Here is a 14,727-nt window from a genome sequence, read left to right on the forward strand (position 1 = left end):
GGCTCACTGCACAACCAAAATATCAATGAGATCACTTTAAGTTCAAATGCCGGAGGAGTATCAATGGAAGGCCTTCAAACAGGTAACCAGCATATCAGAGTGCATCGCAGTGAGGATAGATGTCGTGTGGGTTCATAAGGTCATAAGGGACAAGAGTAGAATTAGGCCATTCGGCCCATCAAGTCTATTCTGCCATTAGGACCTCTCCCTCATAACCCCATTCTCCTGCCTTCTCCCCATAACCCCTGACACCCGTACCAATCAAGAATCTATCTAGCTTTGCCTTAAAAATATCCATCGAAGGCCTCCACAGCCTTCTGTGGCAAAGAATTCCCAGATTCCCCACCCATTGACTAAGGAAATTCCTTCTCATCTCCTTCCTAAAGGAACATCCTTTAATTCTGTGGCTATGACCTCTGGTCCTAGACTCTCCCACCAGTGGAAGCATCGTCTCTATGTCCACTCTATCCAAGCCTTTCACTATTCGGTAAGTTTCAATGAGGTCCCCCCTCATCTTTCTAAACTCCAGCGAGTACAGGCCCAGTGCCATCAAACTCTCATCATAAGTTAACCCACTCATTCCTGGGATCATTCTTGCCAACAGCCTCCACAACCTCTTCAGAGCCAGCACATCCTTCCTCAAATATGGTGCCCACAATACTCCAAATGCAGCCTGACCAGCACCTTATTGAGCCTCAGCATTACATCCTTGTTTTTGTATATTAGCCCTCTTGAAATAAATACTAGCATTGCCTTCCTTATTACTGATTCAACTTGCAAGTTAACCATTTGGGGAATCCTGCACCAGCATTCCCAAGTCCCTTTGCACCTCCGATTTCTGACTCTCTCCCCATTTAGAAAATACTCGATGCCTTTATTCCTACTACCAAAATGCATCAATCCACACTTTGCTACGCTGCATTCCATCTGCCATTTCTCTGCCCATTCTCCCAACCTGTCCAAATCCTTCTGCTTTCTCTACACTACCTGCCCCTCCACCTATTTTCGTATCACTTCGTAAACTTGGCCACACAGCCTTCAATACAACGTGAAGAGCAGCGGCCCCAGCACCGATCACTGAGGAACTCCACCAGTCACTGGCAGCCGACCAGCAAAAGCCCCCTTTATTGCCACTCTTTGCCTTCTGCCATCCAGCCAACCTGCTACCCATACTAGTATCTGCCCTTTGATACCGTGGGCTCGGAACTTCCTTAGCAGCCCCACATGCGGCACCTTATCAAAGGCTTTCTGAAAATCTAGGTAAACAACATCCACTGACTCTACTTTGTCTGCCCTGCTATTTACTTCAAAGAATTCCAGCAGATTTGTCAGGCGACATCTCCCCTTTACAAAACCAAGCTGACTTCGGCCTATTTTATCATGAACATCTAAGTACTCCGTAACCTCATCATTTATAACGGACTCTAAAATATTATCAACCACTGAAGCTAGACTAGCCTGCCTATAGTTTCCACTCTTCTGTTTTGCTCCCTTCTTGTACAGCGGGGTAATATTGGCAATGTTCCAATCGTCTGGAACCACTCCTGAATCTACAGATTCTTGAAACATCACTATTAATGCCTCCACAATCTTTAAGGCCACTTCTTTCAGAACCCTGGGGTGCAGTCCATCTGGTCCAGGTGACTTATCCACCTTCAGCCCTTTCAGCTTCCCAAGCACCTTCTGCTCTGTAATAGCTTACGGCAGTCGTATTTTTTGCTGATTAAAAATGCCTCCAGCCAAAATAAAGCAGAGAAAGTTGCTCTTTACCCGTATTCTTTTGATTCCTGCCCGAGTGACTTGCTGGCAGTCGTACAGTTCTATTCGCTCCAGGTTGTGACAATTCTTCAGATGTTCAAGTGTCACGTCGGTGATGAGGGGACAATTGTCCAGTTCCACAATTTGCAGTCTTTCGTGGCCACAGGGACTGTTACTAAGGTGGCGAATCCCATCATCTGTAATCAGTTCACAATGAGACAAACTCTGCAAAACAAAAACGACTGAAAATATGTGTTTCAGAATTGCAAAACAGCAGCCTTTATTTATTCCAGTGGAATTGATAACAATGTTACGGAAACCCCAAGAGGAAATGTTATTAAATCCATAACTGGGAGCCAGTCAATGAACATTTGTAGCAGAACCCATGGTTTCACTGTCTTGTGCACAGTAAAGAATACTCCGGTGATAGGTGATGGCAACCAGAATGAAATACAATGAAAGCAAATTAGTTCAGCTGGTCCAAATCAAAGATTAGAAGCAGAGACTTGTCACGTATGTGCAAAACATCTGAAGTACACAAACTCAATTTGCTCTTAATTTTGTGTTCCATTATCATTGATCGTTCTTTCTTTTCCTTCACCCTGCACTATGGTCTAAAGTGAGCTGTAGTTGGTAATTAGCAAGGTGCAAAATATACCCACCTCCCGAAAGCAACCTCTGTCAAAACATGGAATTGAAGCACTGAGGCATGGCTGAAAAATGTACTTTTCACAATATTTTTAATTTGTCTAATGCCTTTAAGATTAAAAAAATATATGATCCAGAAGCACAAAAACAACTTGGGTGCAATGGTCTATTTGTAAAAAAATGTCTATGCGATTTGGGGGATGACATTTCACCTGGGAAATCAATAGTCCATGTCAAGGTCATCTGAATGTATGTATGTATGTAAGCATTCATGCATGCAACTCTACAGGGTCATCTGATTGAAAAGCAACAAATTGTACGAAAGAGAATGAGACCAAATAAAAATCCTAACACCACCACAGTGGCTCAGCGGTAGAGTTGCTGCCTTACAGTGCCACAGACCTGAGTTCAATCCTGCATTTTGTAGATGATAAATAATGTAACCATAACGTAATAAAAAGGAACTGCAGATGCTTGTTTATACCAATGACAGACACACAATACTTGAGTAACTCAACTGGGTGGCTCAGTGCTAGAGCTACTGCCTCACATCGCCAGAGACCTGGTTTCGATCCTGACTACGGGTGCTTGTGTGTACGGAATTTTTACGTTCTACTCATGACCTGCGTGGGTTTTCTTAAAGATCTTTGGTTCCCTCCAAGGCTCCAAAGACGTACATGTTTGTAGATTAATTGGCTTGATATAAATATAAATTGTCCCTCGTGTGTGTGTAAGATATTGTTAATGTGTGGGGATCGCTGGGCGGCGCAGACTCGGTGGGCCGAAGGACCTGTTTCCACGCTCTATCTCTAAACTAAACTAAATTAGAAAAAGAGGGTCGTTTAGGAAGGACCAGGTCTCTTCAGCGATCAAAGGCATAATCTAAGAAAATAACTGCAGATGCTGGTACAAATCGAAGGTATTTATTCACAAAATGCTGGAGTAACTCAGCGGGTCAGGCAGCATCTCAGGAGAGAAGGAATGGGTGACGTTTCGGGGCGAGACCCTTCTTCAGACTGATGTCAGGGGGGGCGGGACAAAGGAAGGATATAGGTGGAGACAGGAAGATAGAGGAGAACTTGGTGTTACTGACAATGAGAGCAAGGTTGTTGTTCTGGCACCATTCAACCATAAACCTTTTTATCTGTTAAAAAAAACTTTTTTTATTGTTGAAAATTCTGCAGGAAAGATAATGTTGTTATGGTGAGTCTAAGACTCTCTAGCCACTGGGCCTATCACACAGCCTTCATAATGCGATTTTCCATAACACAGAGTTTCTTAGGAATGCATCTATTGTGATACATCAGAACTACTAGTCCTGTGTATAAATCTGGTCATCATATTACAGTAAGGATGAACTAGCAATAGGGTGTTGGACATTCACCAGAATGTTATCTGGCATGGAGGGCTGTGCTGAGTAGTAGAGATCGGATGTCTTTTGATATCCTCATTGGAACGTTCTGAGGGGCCACAGATAGTCAGATTACTTTACCAAGTAAGGAGAGTCTTAATCTGGAGGGCAGAGGTTTAATTTAAAGGAGATTTGAGGGATAACCTTTCCACACAGAAGTTGATGGATATCTGCAATGAGATGACAAAGAAAGCTGTGGATGCAGATACATTACAACGTTTAAAATACATTTGAATAGGAAAGGTATGGATGCATACTGACCTATCGTAGGCAAATGAGATTAGCATCACAGTCGGCATGGCCAAAGTGAACGAAAAGGGCCTGTTTCTGTGTTACATGATGTTATGATTCTCATTTACCACATTCAGTGCTCCTGATGTGGCCTCCTTTACATTGGTGACTATGTGGCCTCCTTTACATTGGTGACTGGTACTGGGGGACTATTTTGCCAAATACGTGCTCAGTCCGCCTAGGCCTGCTAGATCTCCAGTTAGATAACCATTTTAACAGCCTTTCCCATTCCCACACCAACCTTTCTATCCTGGGGCCTCCTTCATTGCCAGAGTGAGGTCACCCACAAAATGGAGGAACAGCACCTCGTATTCCGCTTGGGTAGCTAACAACGTCCAATGGTATGGACGTTGAATTTGCCAATTTTAAGTAACTACTAAATCTTCCCCCCCCCCCACCAGCCCCCTCTCCCCTGTGCCAAACCTAGATGCACCTATTTCTCCCCTCTTCCTCCCACCTACGTTTTCTTCCAGCTTCACGTTTTCAAACTCTTCAACCCATCTGTCTCACACCTTGTGTCTTTCGATCTCTGTCCTTTGTCCACCTTCTGCCTATCAAAAACCCCTTACCTGTATCATCCGCTTGCCTAGCCTCTCTTCCAGCAGTCTTTCTCCCCCCCCTCCCCCACTCGTCTACAATGCGTTTGAAGATAGTGTCACCTATCCATGTTCTCCAGAGATGCTACTTGACCGGCGGTGGTGGTGCAGCGGTAGAGCTACTGCCTTACAGTGACAGAGACCCGGGTTCGATCCTGACAATGGGTGCTTGTCTGCACGGTGTTTGTACGCTCTCCCCGTGACCCGCGTGAGTTTTCTCTAAAATCTCCGGTTTCCTCCCACACTCCAAAGACGTACAAATTTGTAGGATAATTGGTTTGGTATAATTGTATGAATGTAAAATTGTCCCGAGTGTGTGTAGGGTAGCGTTAATGTGCAGGGATCGCTGGTCGGTGCAGACTCTGCGCTGTATCGCTAAACTAAACTAAACCCGCTGAGTTACTCCAGCACTGTGTCAGTTTGCCAACCTGCATATCATATCATATCATATCATATATATACAGCCGGAAACAGGCCTTTTCGGCCCTCCAAGTCCGTGCCGCCCAGCGATCCCCGTACATTAACACTATCTTACACCCACTAGGGACAATTTTTACATTTACCCAGCCAATTAACCTACATCTGCAGTTCCTTACGTCCACCTATCACTTGCAAGGCTTAGTCCTGTTCTTGCCTCTTTTCCAACTTTCTCCCCCCTACTACAATCTGAAGAAGGGTCCCAAACTGAACCATCTGCATGCAATCTGCCAGCTGTATACCTATCTGCAAGGTAGTTATGGAGAAGGATTAGGATGGTCCACAAGTTCGAGATCTAAATTGGAGGAGTAACAATTTCAACAATGCAAGACGGCACCTGGCAAAAGTAAAATGGCTGCTTGTGGGTAAAACAACATCTAAGAACTGGAATTTTGTTAAAAAGGGAGACTGAGGGAGCTTAGGACAATATGTTAGCATGAGGTTGAAAGGTCAGGATGGCAAAATTAGTGAGCCCAGGATGACAAGCAATGTTGAGAAGTTGAAGGAGAAAAAAGGAAGCTTATGATTGGCATTGGCAACGAAATAGGAGAGCCCCTTGAGGAACATAGATAATACAGGACCGTACTTAAAAAGATTTGGACAGCAAAAAAGGGCCATGAAATATCATTTGAAAGTACAATTAAGACCAAGTCATTCTATAAATATGTGGGGAAGAGTCACGTGGTGAAGAGTAGGGAGAAGTGGAGCAATCTGTGTGTGGAGCAATGTCCTAAATGAATACATCGCATCTGTAATGACGGAGGACATGCTCGAGGGAGAATTCTGGGCGCGGAATGGTGGTAATCTGGGAGCATGTTAGCAGTAGAAATGTTGGGGAGTCCAGAACCAGGGGCCACAGTTTAAGAATAAGGGGTAGGCCATTTAGAACGGAGATGAGGAAAAACTTTTTCAGTCAGAGAGTTGTAAATCTGCGGAATTCACTGCCTCAGAAGGCAGTGGAGGCCAATTCTCTGAATGCATTCAAGAGAGAGCTAGATAGAGCTCTTAAGGATAGCGGAGTCAGGGGGTATGGGGAGAAGGCAGGAACGGGGTACTGATTGAGAATGATCAACCATGATCACATTGAATGGCGGTGCTGGCTCGAAGGGCCGAATGGCCTCCTCCTGAACCTTTTGTCTATTGTCTATTGTAACTCTCTAACCCAAATCCATGGGTCTCTGCTTGTTTCAAGCAGAGAAACACTCAGAGAAACAAGGAAGTGCAGATGCTAGTTTACAAAGAGAAGACACAAAGTTGTGAAGTAACACAGCAGGTCGAGCAGCATCTCTGGAAAACATAGTTGCTTTGGGTGAGGACCCTTCTTCACACTGATTGTGATGGCGGGGGGGAAAGAAAGCTGGAAGAGAGGAGGACAGGACAAAGTCTGGCAAGTGATAGGTGGATACAGGTGAGTGAGGTTTTTGATAAGCAGATGGTTGGACAAAGGCCACAGATGTAAAGACAAAATGTGTGGGCGGCAAGTATAGAAAACCAGAGGGAGGAATGCAGGGGAGGGGGAGGAGAAAAATGGGTGCAATCCAGGTGGGACATACGGAAGGAGGGGGTGGAAGGAGGAGGGATGGGTTTAGGTTAGTTATCTAAAATTGGAGAATTCAATGTTCATGCTGATGGGCTTAAGCTACCCTAAGCGGAATATAAAACAAGCACATGGGATGCTGGCACATGGCCGTTCAAGGTGGAGAGAAGCAAGGGCCGGTTGCAAACCTTGAATTTACGCATTGGGAGCACACAAAAGCTCCGTGTAAATGGTGGTGAGAATATACCATCTCACAAACTACACACCCACGTGCCCCATCAGACATCTGTGGAAAAGTCTGTCTGTTCCACACAGGCTTCATCAGGCAGCTCAGAACCCACAAACAGGAATGGAAGCAAGTTATGCTCAATCCTGAGGGCAGTCAAGGATGAAGAGACATGATCTGGAGTAACTCAGCAGGTCAGGCAGCATCCAGGAGAGAGGGAATGGGTGACGTTTCGGGTCGAGGCCCTTCTTCAGACTGAAGCAGGGTCTCGACCCGAAACGTCACCCATTCCCTCTCTCCTAGATGCTGCCTGACCCGCTGAGTTACTCCAGCATCTTGTGATACCTTCGATTTGTACCAGCATCGGCAGTTATTTTCCTCGACATTATCTGGAGTTTCCCAGTTATGCTACATTCCAGTCTGCCATTTGAAGGTTATGTTTTTTTTCTGCGAGTTTGTTTGGTTTTCCAGCTGCAGCAAAAAGCTACATTTGCCACAGTTGACGATTATTTGGACTAAATATTGATTGTTACATTTGACAATAGACAATAGACAATAGGTGCAGGAGTAGGCCATTCAGCCCTTCGAGCCAGCACCGCCATTCAATGCGATCATGGCTGATCACTCTCAATCAGTACCCCGTTCCTGCCTTCTCCCCATACCCCCTCACTCCGCTATCCTTAAGAGCTCTATCCAGCTCTCTCTTGAAAGCATCCAACGAACTGGCCTCCACTGCCTTCTGAGGCAGAGAATTCCACACCTTCACCACTCTCTGACTGAAAAAGTTCTTCCTCATCTCCGTTCTAAATAGCCTCTTCCTTATTCTTAAACTGTGGCCCCTTGTTCTGGACTCCCCCAACATTGGGAACATGTTTCCTGCCTGCCAATCTCCTATCCCCCCACATCCGGACCAAACTCAGATCCTGGGGGGACAGGGCTTTCTCCATCGCTGCTCCCACCCTATGGAACTCACTACCCCAAAACGTTAGAGACTCCTCCACACTCACCACATTCAAAACATCGCTGAATTCTCACCTGTTCAGTACTGCCTTCAACCACTGAAGGTCACCTCACCTTCTGTCTCCTTTCTCTGTTCGTTTATTTATTTACTTATTTATCTATTTATTAATTTCCCTATGTTCTCTAAATCTCTGTAAAGCGTCTTTGAGTATATGAAAAGCGCTATATAAATAAAATACATTATTATTATTTTTATTAATGTGTCCAATCCCCTAATTATCTTATACGTTTCAATAAGATCCCCCCTCATCCTTCTAAATTCCAGTGTATACAAGTTGGTAAAACATTTAATCAAATAAAAGCAATTATACAAGTATACACAATCTATATACTAAAACTCTCGTTTGTTTGTTTGTTTGTTCCTGAACTACAGCCAAAACTGTACACGATAGCGCGACAATTTTAGGCCCACCTTACTCACCGTCGTCCCTTTGGTGCTAATGGAAGAAGTCTCATTGAAATCGGTGTTATATTTTTTAAGTTATTCACATGTTAAAGTTTAAATCTATCTCCTAGGGAGGGAGGATGGGGGAGGTGAGGAAGGAGGGGTGATGGGGGAGGGGAGGAGGGAAGGGGGAGGGGGGAGAGGGAGGGGGGAGGAGAGGGTGCTGCACCAATGCAGGAGAGGTTTGGTCTAGTATAATACTGATTCCCAAAGTTCATTCCAGAAGGCATCTAAATGTAAGGTAAACCCCAGGAGGTTACAGATTACAGGTAGAATATATGTTGTTCTTTCACGATTCACCTGCAATGCAAGCTCACTCACCAGTGCCTCAATCTTCGGACAGTGAATCGATAACTGAATCAACGTGTTGTCTGTGATCTGCGGAAAAACACATTTGTTATTGAAACTATTTGTCTTCCATCAACCAATTTACAAGTATAATGGGTTGATTTACATTGGTTCAGACTGCCTTCATGGAATCACTACCCACCGTAACCAGGGCTGGATGCAAAGGGACGAACCTTTGCTGAACCACCCATCAGAGCCCAGCTTAATCTTGGGCGGCACGGTAGCGCAGCGGTAGAGTTTCTGCCTTACAGCGAATGCAGCGCCGGAGATTCAGGTTCGATCCTGACTACGGGTGCTATCTGTACGGAGTTTGTACGTTCTCCCCGCGACCTGCGTGGGTTTTCTCCGAGATCTTCGGTTTCCTCCCACACTCCAAAGACGTACAGGTTTGTAGGTTAATTGGCTGGGCAAATTTAAAAATTGTCCCTAGTGGGTGTAGGATAGTGTTAATGTGCGGGGATCGCTGGGCGGTGCAGACCCGGTGGGCCGAAAGGCCTGTTTCTGCGCTATATCTCTAAATCTCTAAATCTAAATGGCAACGGAGCATTGGATGGTGCAGGTCATGGCTCTGACACAGCTCACACCATCATTGAAACCAAAATGACTGGGGCAAAACACGACTAAAAACAGATAGTTTTATTTGATTTTAATAGATTTTAAACGATTCTGAGAATCAAATTGAAATAATTCAAAACAATTAAAAATGTTACCAAAAACCATAACTAAAAATTAAACAAATATTTAAGAAAACAAACACAATTTAGCAAAGTAAATTAATGCCAGCTTCGCCCCCTTAATCTTCACCATAGACGTCAGATCCTGCAAATGGTGAGGTGATTCTCTAGCATAGTGCTCCACAGTTAGCAGACAAGACAGATTTGGCCCTCTTAATCTATCAATATGTCTCATAATCCATAGTGTAGAACATAGAAAGTACAGCACTGGAAGTTCCTGTCTAATACCATCAAAGTCGGCCTAGCTCCAATTCAGAACCTTAACTTGTTGGCTTGCCTTGTCCTTATCAATATCTATTTTGAAGCTAATAGAACTGTGCTCGCTGTTCCCAAAACGCTTGCCCACTGACACTTCAGTTACTTGCCTTTCCCAATTTCCTGAGAGTAGGTCAAACTTTGCCCTCTCCCTTGAGGAGCCCTCTACATATTGCCTGAGGAAACTTTCCTGAGCACATTTGACAAATTCCACCCCTTCTAAGCCCTTGGCACTGTGACAGTACCAGTGTATATCAGGAAATTTAAAATCGCCTACTATGACAACACTATTAGTCTTGCAGCTGCCTGCAATCTCCGGGCATATTTGTTTTTCTAATTCACGTTGACTATTTGGGGGCCTATAGTACACTCCCAACACGATGATCATCCCCTTTTTATTTCTCATCTCCACCCATATAACCTCACGGTACCTTATCGAAACGTATAAGATTATTAAGGGGTTGGACACGTTAGAGGCAGGAAACATGTTCCCATTGGGGGAGTCCAGAACAAGGGGCCACATTTTAAGAATAAGGGGTAGGCCATTTAGAACTGAGATGAGGAAAAACTTTTTCAGTCAGAGAGTTGTGAATCTGTGGAATTCTCTGCCTCAGAATTCATCCGCCTTGCCCGTCAGGCCTCTCGCACTGAAATAAATACAACTTAAGCCGCCAGTCCTGACTCGCTCTCTACCAGTCTCCTGCCTATCCAGTCTACTGAACTTGTTTTCATCACCTACTGTATCAACTTCCAGCCTCTCACCTGGATAGTACGCAACAAAAGATGTACCCTGTACATCGGTACACGTGTCAATAAACTAAACTGAACTCCCAGATTTAATTTCTATTTGATGGACAAGTTGCCCTATCAAATGTGTAGGCAGTTTCTAGCTTGTCTGGAACAGAGGTGGGGGGCAGGACAAAGCCTGGCAAGTGATAGGTGGTTACAGGTGAGGAGGGTTTGATTGCCAGGTGGTGGGACAAAGGCCAGAGATGTAAAGACAAAAGGCTGGAGAATAAGGAGATAGGAGGATTGTAAGCTACACAAGTAGAATACAAGGTGCTGTTCCTCCAGTTTGTTGGTGGCCTAGACGAGGTCCAGGGCAGAAAGGTCAGTGGCGTACCTCGGGGTGTATAGTAAGGGTTCTGGCACTAATCCTGCTGTACAGCACTGGTCACAAGCCTCCACTCACAAACTGTCAGCTTCTCCCATGACTAACTCTCACTGCACAGCAGTTAATTCTTCCTCTGCAAAATTTTAAAGTACTCTGTAATCGGGCATGCATCCCAATATTCAACTGACCACGGGATTAAATTTGAACCTCGGAAGAATGGGAACATCTCGGAAGAATGGGAACAGAAGTTCTAGAGCGGAAAAGAAATTAAGGGCAGGGCCAATTGTGAACGATGTGAGAGGGGAGGTAAATACAGAAGTTAAAGTGTTGTACTTAAATGCGCGTAGTATAAAAAATAAAGTGGATGAGCTTGAGGCTCAGTTAGTCATGGGCAAGTATGATGTTGTAGGGATCACTGAGACATGGCTACAAGAGGACCAGGGCTGGGAACTGAATATTCAGGGGTACACAACGTATAGAAAAGACAGACAGGTGGGCAGAGGGGGTGGGGTTGCTCTGATGGTAAGGAATGATATTCATTCCCTTGCAAGGGGTGACATAGAATCAGGAGATGTTGAATCAGTATGGATAGAAATGAGAAATTGTAAGGGTAAAAAGACCCTAATGGGAGTTATCTATAGGCCCCCAAACAGTAGCCTCGACTTAGGGTGCAAGTTAAATCAGGAGATAAAATTGGCGTGTCAAAAATGTAATGCTACGGTGGTTATGGGAGATTTCAACATGCAGGTAGACTGGGAAAATCAGGTTGGAAATGGACCCCAGGAAAGAGAGTTTGTAGAGTGCCTTCGAGATGGATTCTTAGAACAGCTTGTACTGGAGCCTACCAGGGAGAAGGCAATTCTGGATTTAGTGTTGTGTAATGATCCTGATCTGATAAGGGGACTAGAGGTAAAAGAGCCATTAGGAGGCAGTGATCACAACATGATAAGTTTTACTCTGCAAATGGAAAGGCAGAAGGGAAAATCGGAAGTGTCGGTATTACAGTATAGCAAAGGGGATTACAGAGGCATGAGGCGGGAGCTGGCCAAAATTGATTGGAAGGAGGCCCTAGCAGGGAAGACGGTAGAACAGCAATGGCAGGTATTCCTGGGAATAATGCAGAGGTTGCAGGATCAATTTATTCCAAAGAGGTGGAAAGACTCTAAGGGGAGTAAGAGACACCTGTGGCTGACAAGGGAAGTCAGGGACAGCATAAAAATTAAGGAGAGGAAGTATAACATAGCAAAGAAGAGTGGGAAGACAGAGGATTGGGACTCTTTTAAAGAGCAACAAAAGTTAACTAAAAAGGCAATACGAGGAGAAAAGATGAGGTACGAGGGTAAACTAGCCAATAATATAAAGGAGGATAGCAAAAGTTTTTTTAGGTACGTGAAGAGGAAAAAAATAGTCAAGGCAAATGTGGGTCCCTTGAAGACAGAAGCAGGGGAATTTATTATGGGGAACAAAGAAATGGCAGACGAGTTAAACCGTTACTTTGGATCTGTCTTCACTGAGGAAGATACACACAATCTCCCAAATGTTCTAGGGGCTGGAGAACCTAGGGTGATGGAGGAACTGAAGGAAATCCACATTAGGCAGGAAATGGTTTTGGGTAGACTGATGGGACTGAAGGCTGATAAATCCCCAGGGCCTGATGGTCTGCATCCCAGAGTACTTAAGGAGGTGGCTCTAGAAATAGTGGAAGCATTGGAGATCATTTTTCAATGTTCTATAGATTCAGGATCAGTTCCTGTGGATTGGAGGATAGCAAATGTTATCCCACTTTTTAAGAAAGGAGGGAGAGAGAAAACGGGTAATTATAGACCAGTTAGTCTGACATCAGTGGTGGGGAAAATGCTGGAGTCAATTATAAAAGACGAAATTGCTGACCATTTGGATAGCAGTAACGGGATCGTTCCGAGTCAGCATGGATTTACGAAGGGGAAATCATGCTTGACAAATCTACTGGAATTTTTTGAGGATGTAACTAGGAAAATTGACAAGGGAGAGTCAGTGGATGTGGTGTACCTCGACTTTCAGAAAGCCTTCGACAAGGTCCCACATAGGAGATTAGTGGGCAAAATTAGGGCACATGGTATTGGGGGTAGGGTACTGACATGGATAGAAAATTGGTTAACAGACAGAAAGCAAAGAGTGGGGATAAATGGGTCCCTTTCGGAATGGCAGGCAGTGACCAGTGGGGTACCGCAAGGTTCGGTGCTGGGACCCCAGCTATTTACGATATACATTAATGACTTAGACGAAGGGATTAAAAGTACCATTAGCAAATTTGCAGATGATACTAAGTTGGGGGGTAGTGTGAATTGTGAGGAAGATGCAATAAGGCTGCAGGGTGACCTGGACAGGTTGTGTGAGTGGGCGGATACATGGCAGATGCAGTTTAATGTAGATAAGTGTGAGGTTATTCACTTTGGAAGTAAGAATAGAAAGGCAGATTATTATCTGAATGGTGTCAAGTTAGGAGGAGGGGGAGTTCAACGAGATCTGGGTGTCCTAGTGCATCAGTCAATGAAAGGAAGCATGCAGGTTCAGCAGGCAGTGAAGAAAGCCAATGGAATGTTGGCCTTCGTAACAAGAGGAGTTGAGTATAGGAGCAAAGAGGTCCTTCTACAGTTGTACCGGGCCCTGGTGAGACCGCACCTGGAGTACTGTGTGCAGTTTTGGTCTCCAAATTTGAGGAAGGATATTCTTGCTATGGAGGGCGTGCAGCGTAGGTTCACTAGATTAATTCCCGGAATGGCGGGACTGTCGTATGTTGAAAGGCTGGAGCGATTGGGCTTGTATACACTGGAATTTAGAAGGATGAGGGGGGATCTTATTGAAACATATAAGATAATTAGGGGATTGGACACATTAGAGGCAGATAACATGTTCCCAATGTTGGGGGAGTCCAGAACAAGGGGCCACAGTTTGAGAATAAGGGGTAGGCCATTTAGAACGGAGATGAGGAAGAACTTTTTCAGTCAGAGGGTGGTGAAGGTGTGGAATTCTCTGCCTCAGAAGGCAGTGGAGGCCAGTTCGTTGGATGCTTTCAAGAGAGAGCTGGATAGAGCTCTTAAGGATAGCGGAGTGAGGGGGTATGGGGAGAAGGCAGGAACGGGGTACTGATTGATAGTGATCAGCCATGATCGCATTGAATGGCGGTGCTGGCTCGAAGGGCTGAATGGCCTACTCCTGCACCTATTGTCTATTGTCTATTGTCTATTAATCTGGGCTGGTTTGAAGCACAACAGGCAAAAGCAATCTTATACAGCTACCCAGTTCCTCCTTCCAAAACATCACATGAATTTCTTCTGATGTTCTTAAAACCCATGAAAAGCAATGTTGCAATATTCACAGAAAAAAAAGAAATTCCTACCAGAATGCACTCCTCCAGATCCATTTTTTCAAGTTCGTGGCAATTCTAGAAGATAAATCAAGAAAATTACTAATGAATTTCAGTATAATGTCCTACTTAAGTTATAAGCTCTCTACCAAACATATCAGCATAATTTAAAATGGTGTTTAATATATATATATACGGTAAACCCTCGTTATAACGGACAATGGGGGGGGGAAGGAAATGGTGTCCGTTATTGCTGATTGTCTGTTTACACAAAAGAGACACAAAGTACTGGAGTAAAGCAGTGGGTCAGGCAGCATTGCTCGAGGTGACTTTGGGACCTATCTTCTGACTGATTCAGTATACTGAGAGATTGCAGCACTTTGTGACATTTCACCTTAATACTAGGCGCAGATGCCGCGGGTTTGCACCTGAGAGCCCTTCTTCACTCACTGCACGGTCTGGTGACACGACTGTTGTTGCGGCTCACAGTGTAGCCCCTAGCCATCGGTGCCTTCTTCAGA

The 14,727-nt window shown here is 44.6% G+C and overlaps 1 protein-coding gene across 1 annotated transcript in view; it reads right to left on the reverse strand.

Annotated features, from left to right (window-relative positions):
* Positions 1–14,727, reverse strand: part of fbxl2 (F-box and leucine-rich repeat protein 2) — a 103,015-nt gene that overhangs the window by 2,133 nt on the left and 86,155 nt on the right. The window contains exons 12-14 of the mRNA XM_078398733.1: positions 14,240–14,284; positions 8,731–8,787; positions 1,771–1,983 (exon numbers count right to left, since the gene is read on the reverse strand). Coding sequence (XP_078254859.1) covers positions 1,771–1,983; positions 8,731–8,787; positions 14,240–14,284 — 315 coding nt within the window. The remainder of the gene's footprint in view (positions 1–1,770; positions 1,984–8,730; positions 8,788–14,239; positions 14,285–14,727) is intronic.

This window comes from Rhinoraja longicauda, chromosome 4 (genome assembly GCF_053455715.1).
Source record: "Rhinoraja longicauda isolate Sanriku21f chromosome 4, sRhiLon1.1, whole genome shotgun sequence".
In the NCBI taxonomy this organism is placed as follows: domain Eukaryota; kingdom Metazoa; phylum Chordata; class Chondrichthyes; order Rajiformes; family Arhynchobatidae; genus Rhinoraja; species Rhinoraja longicauda.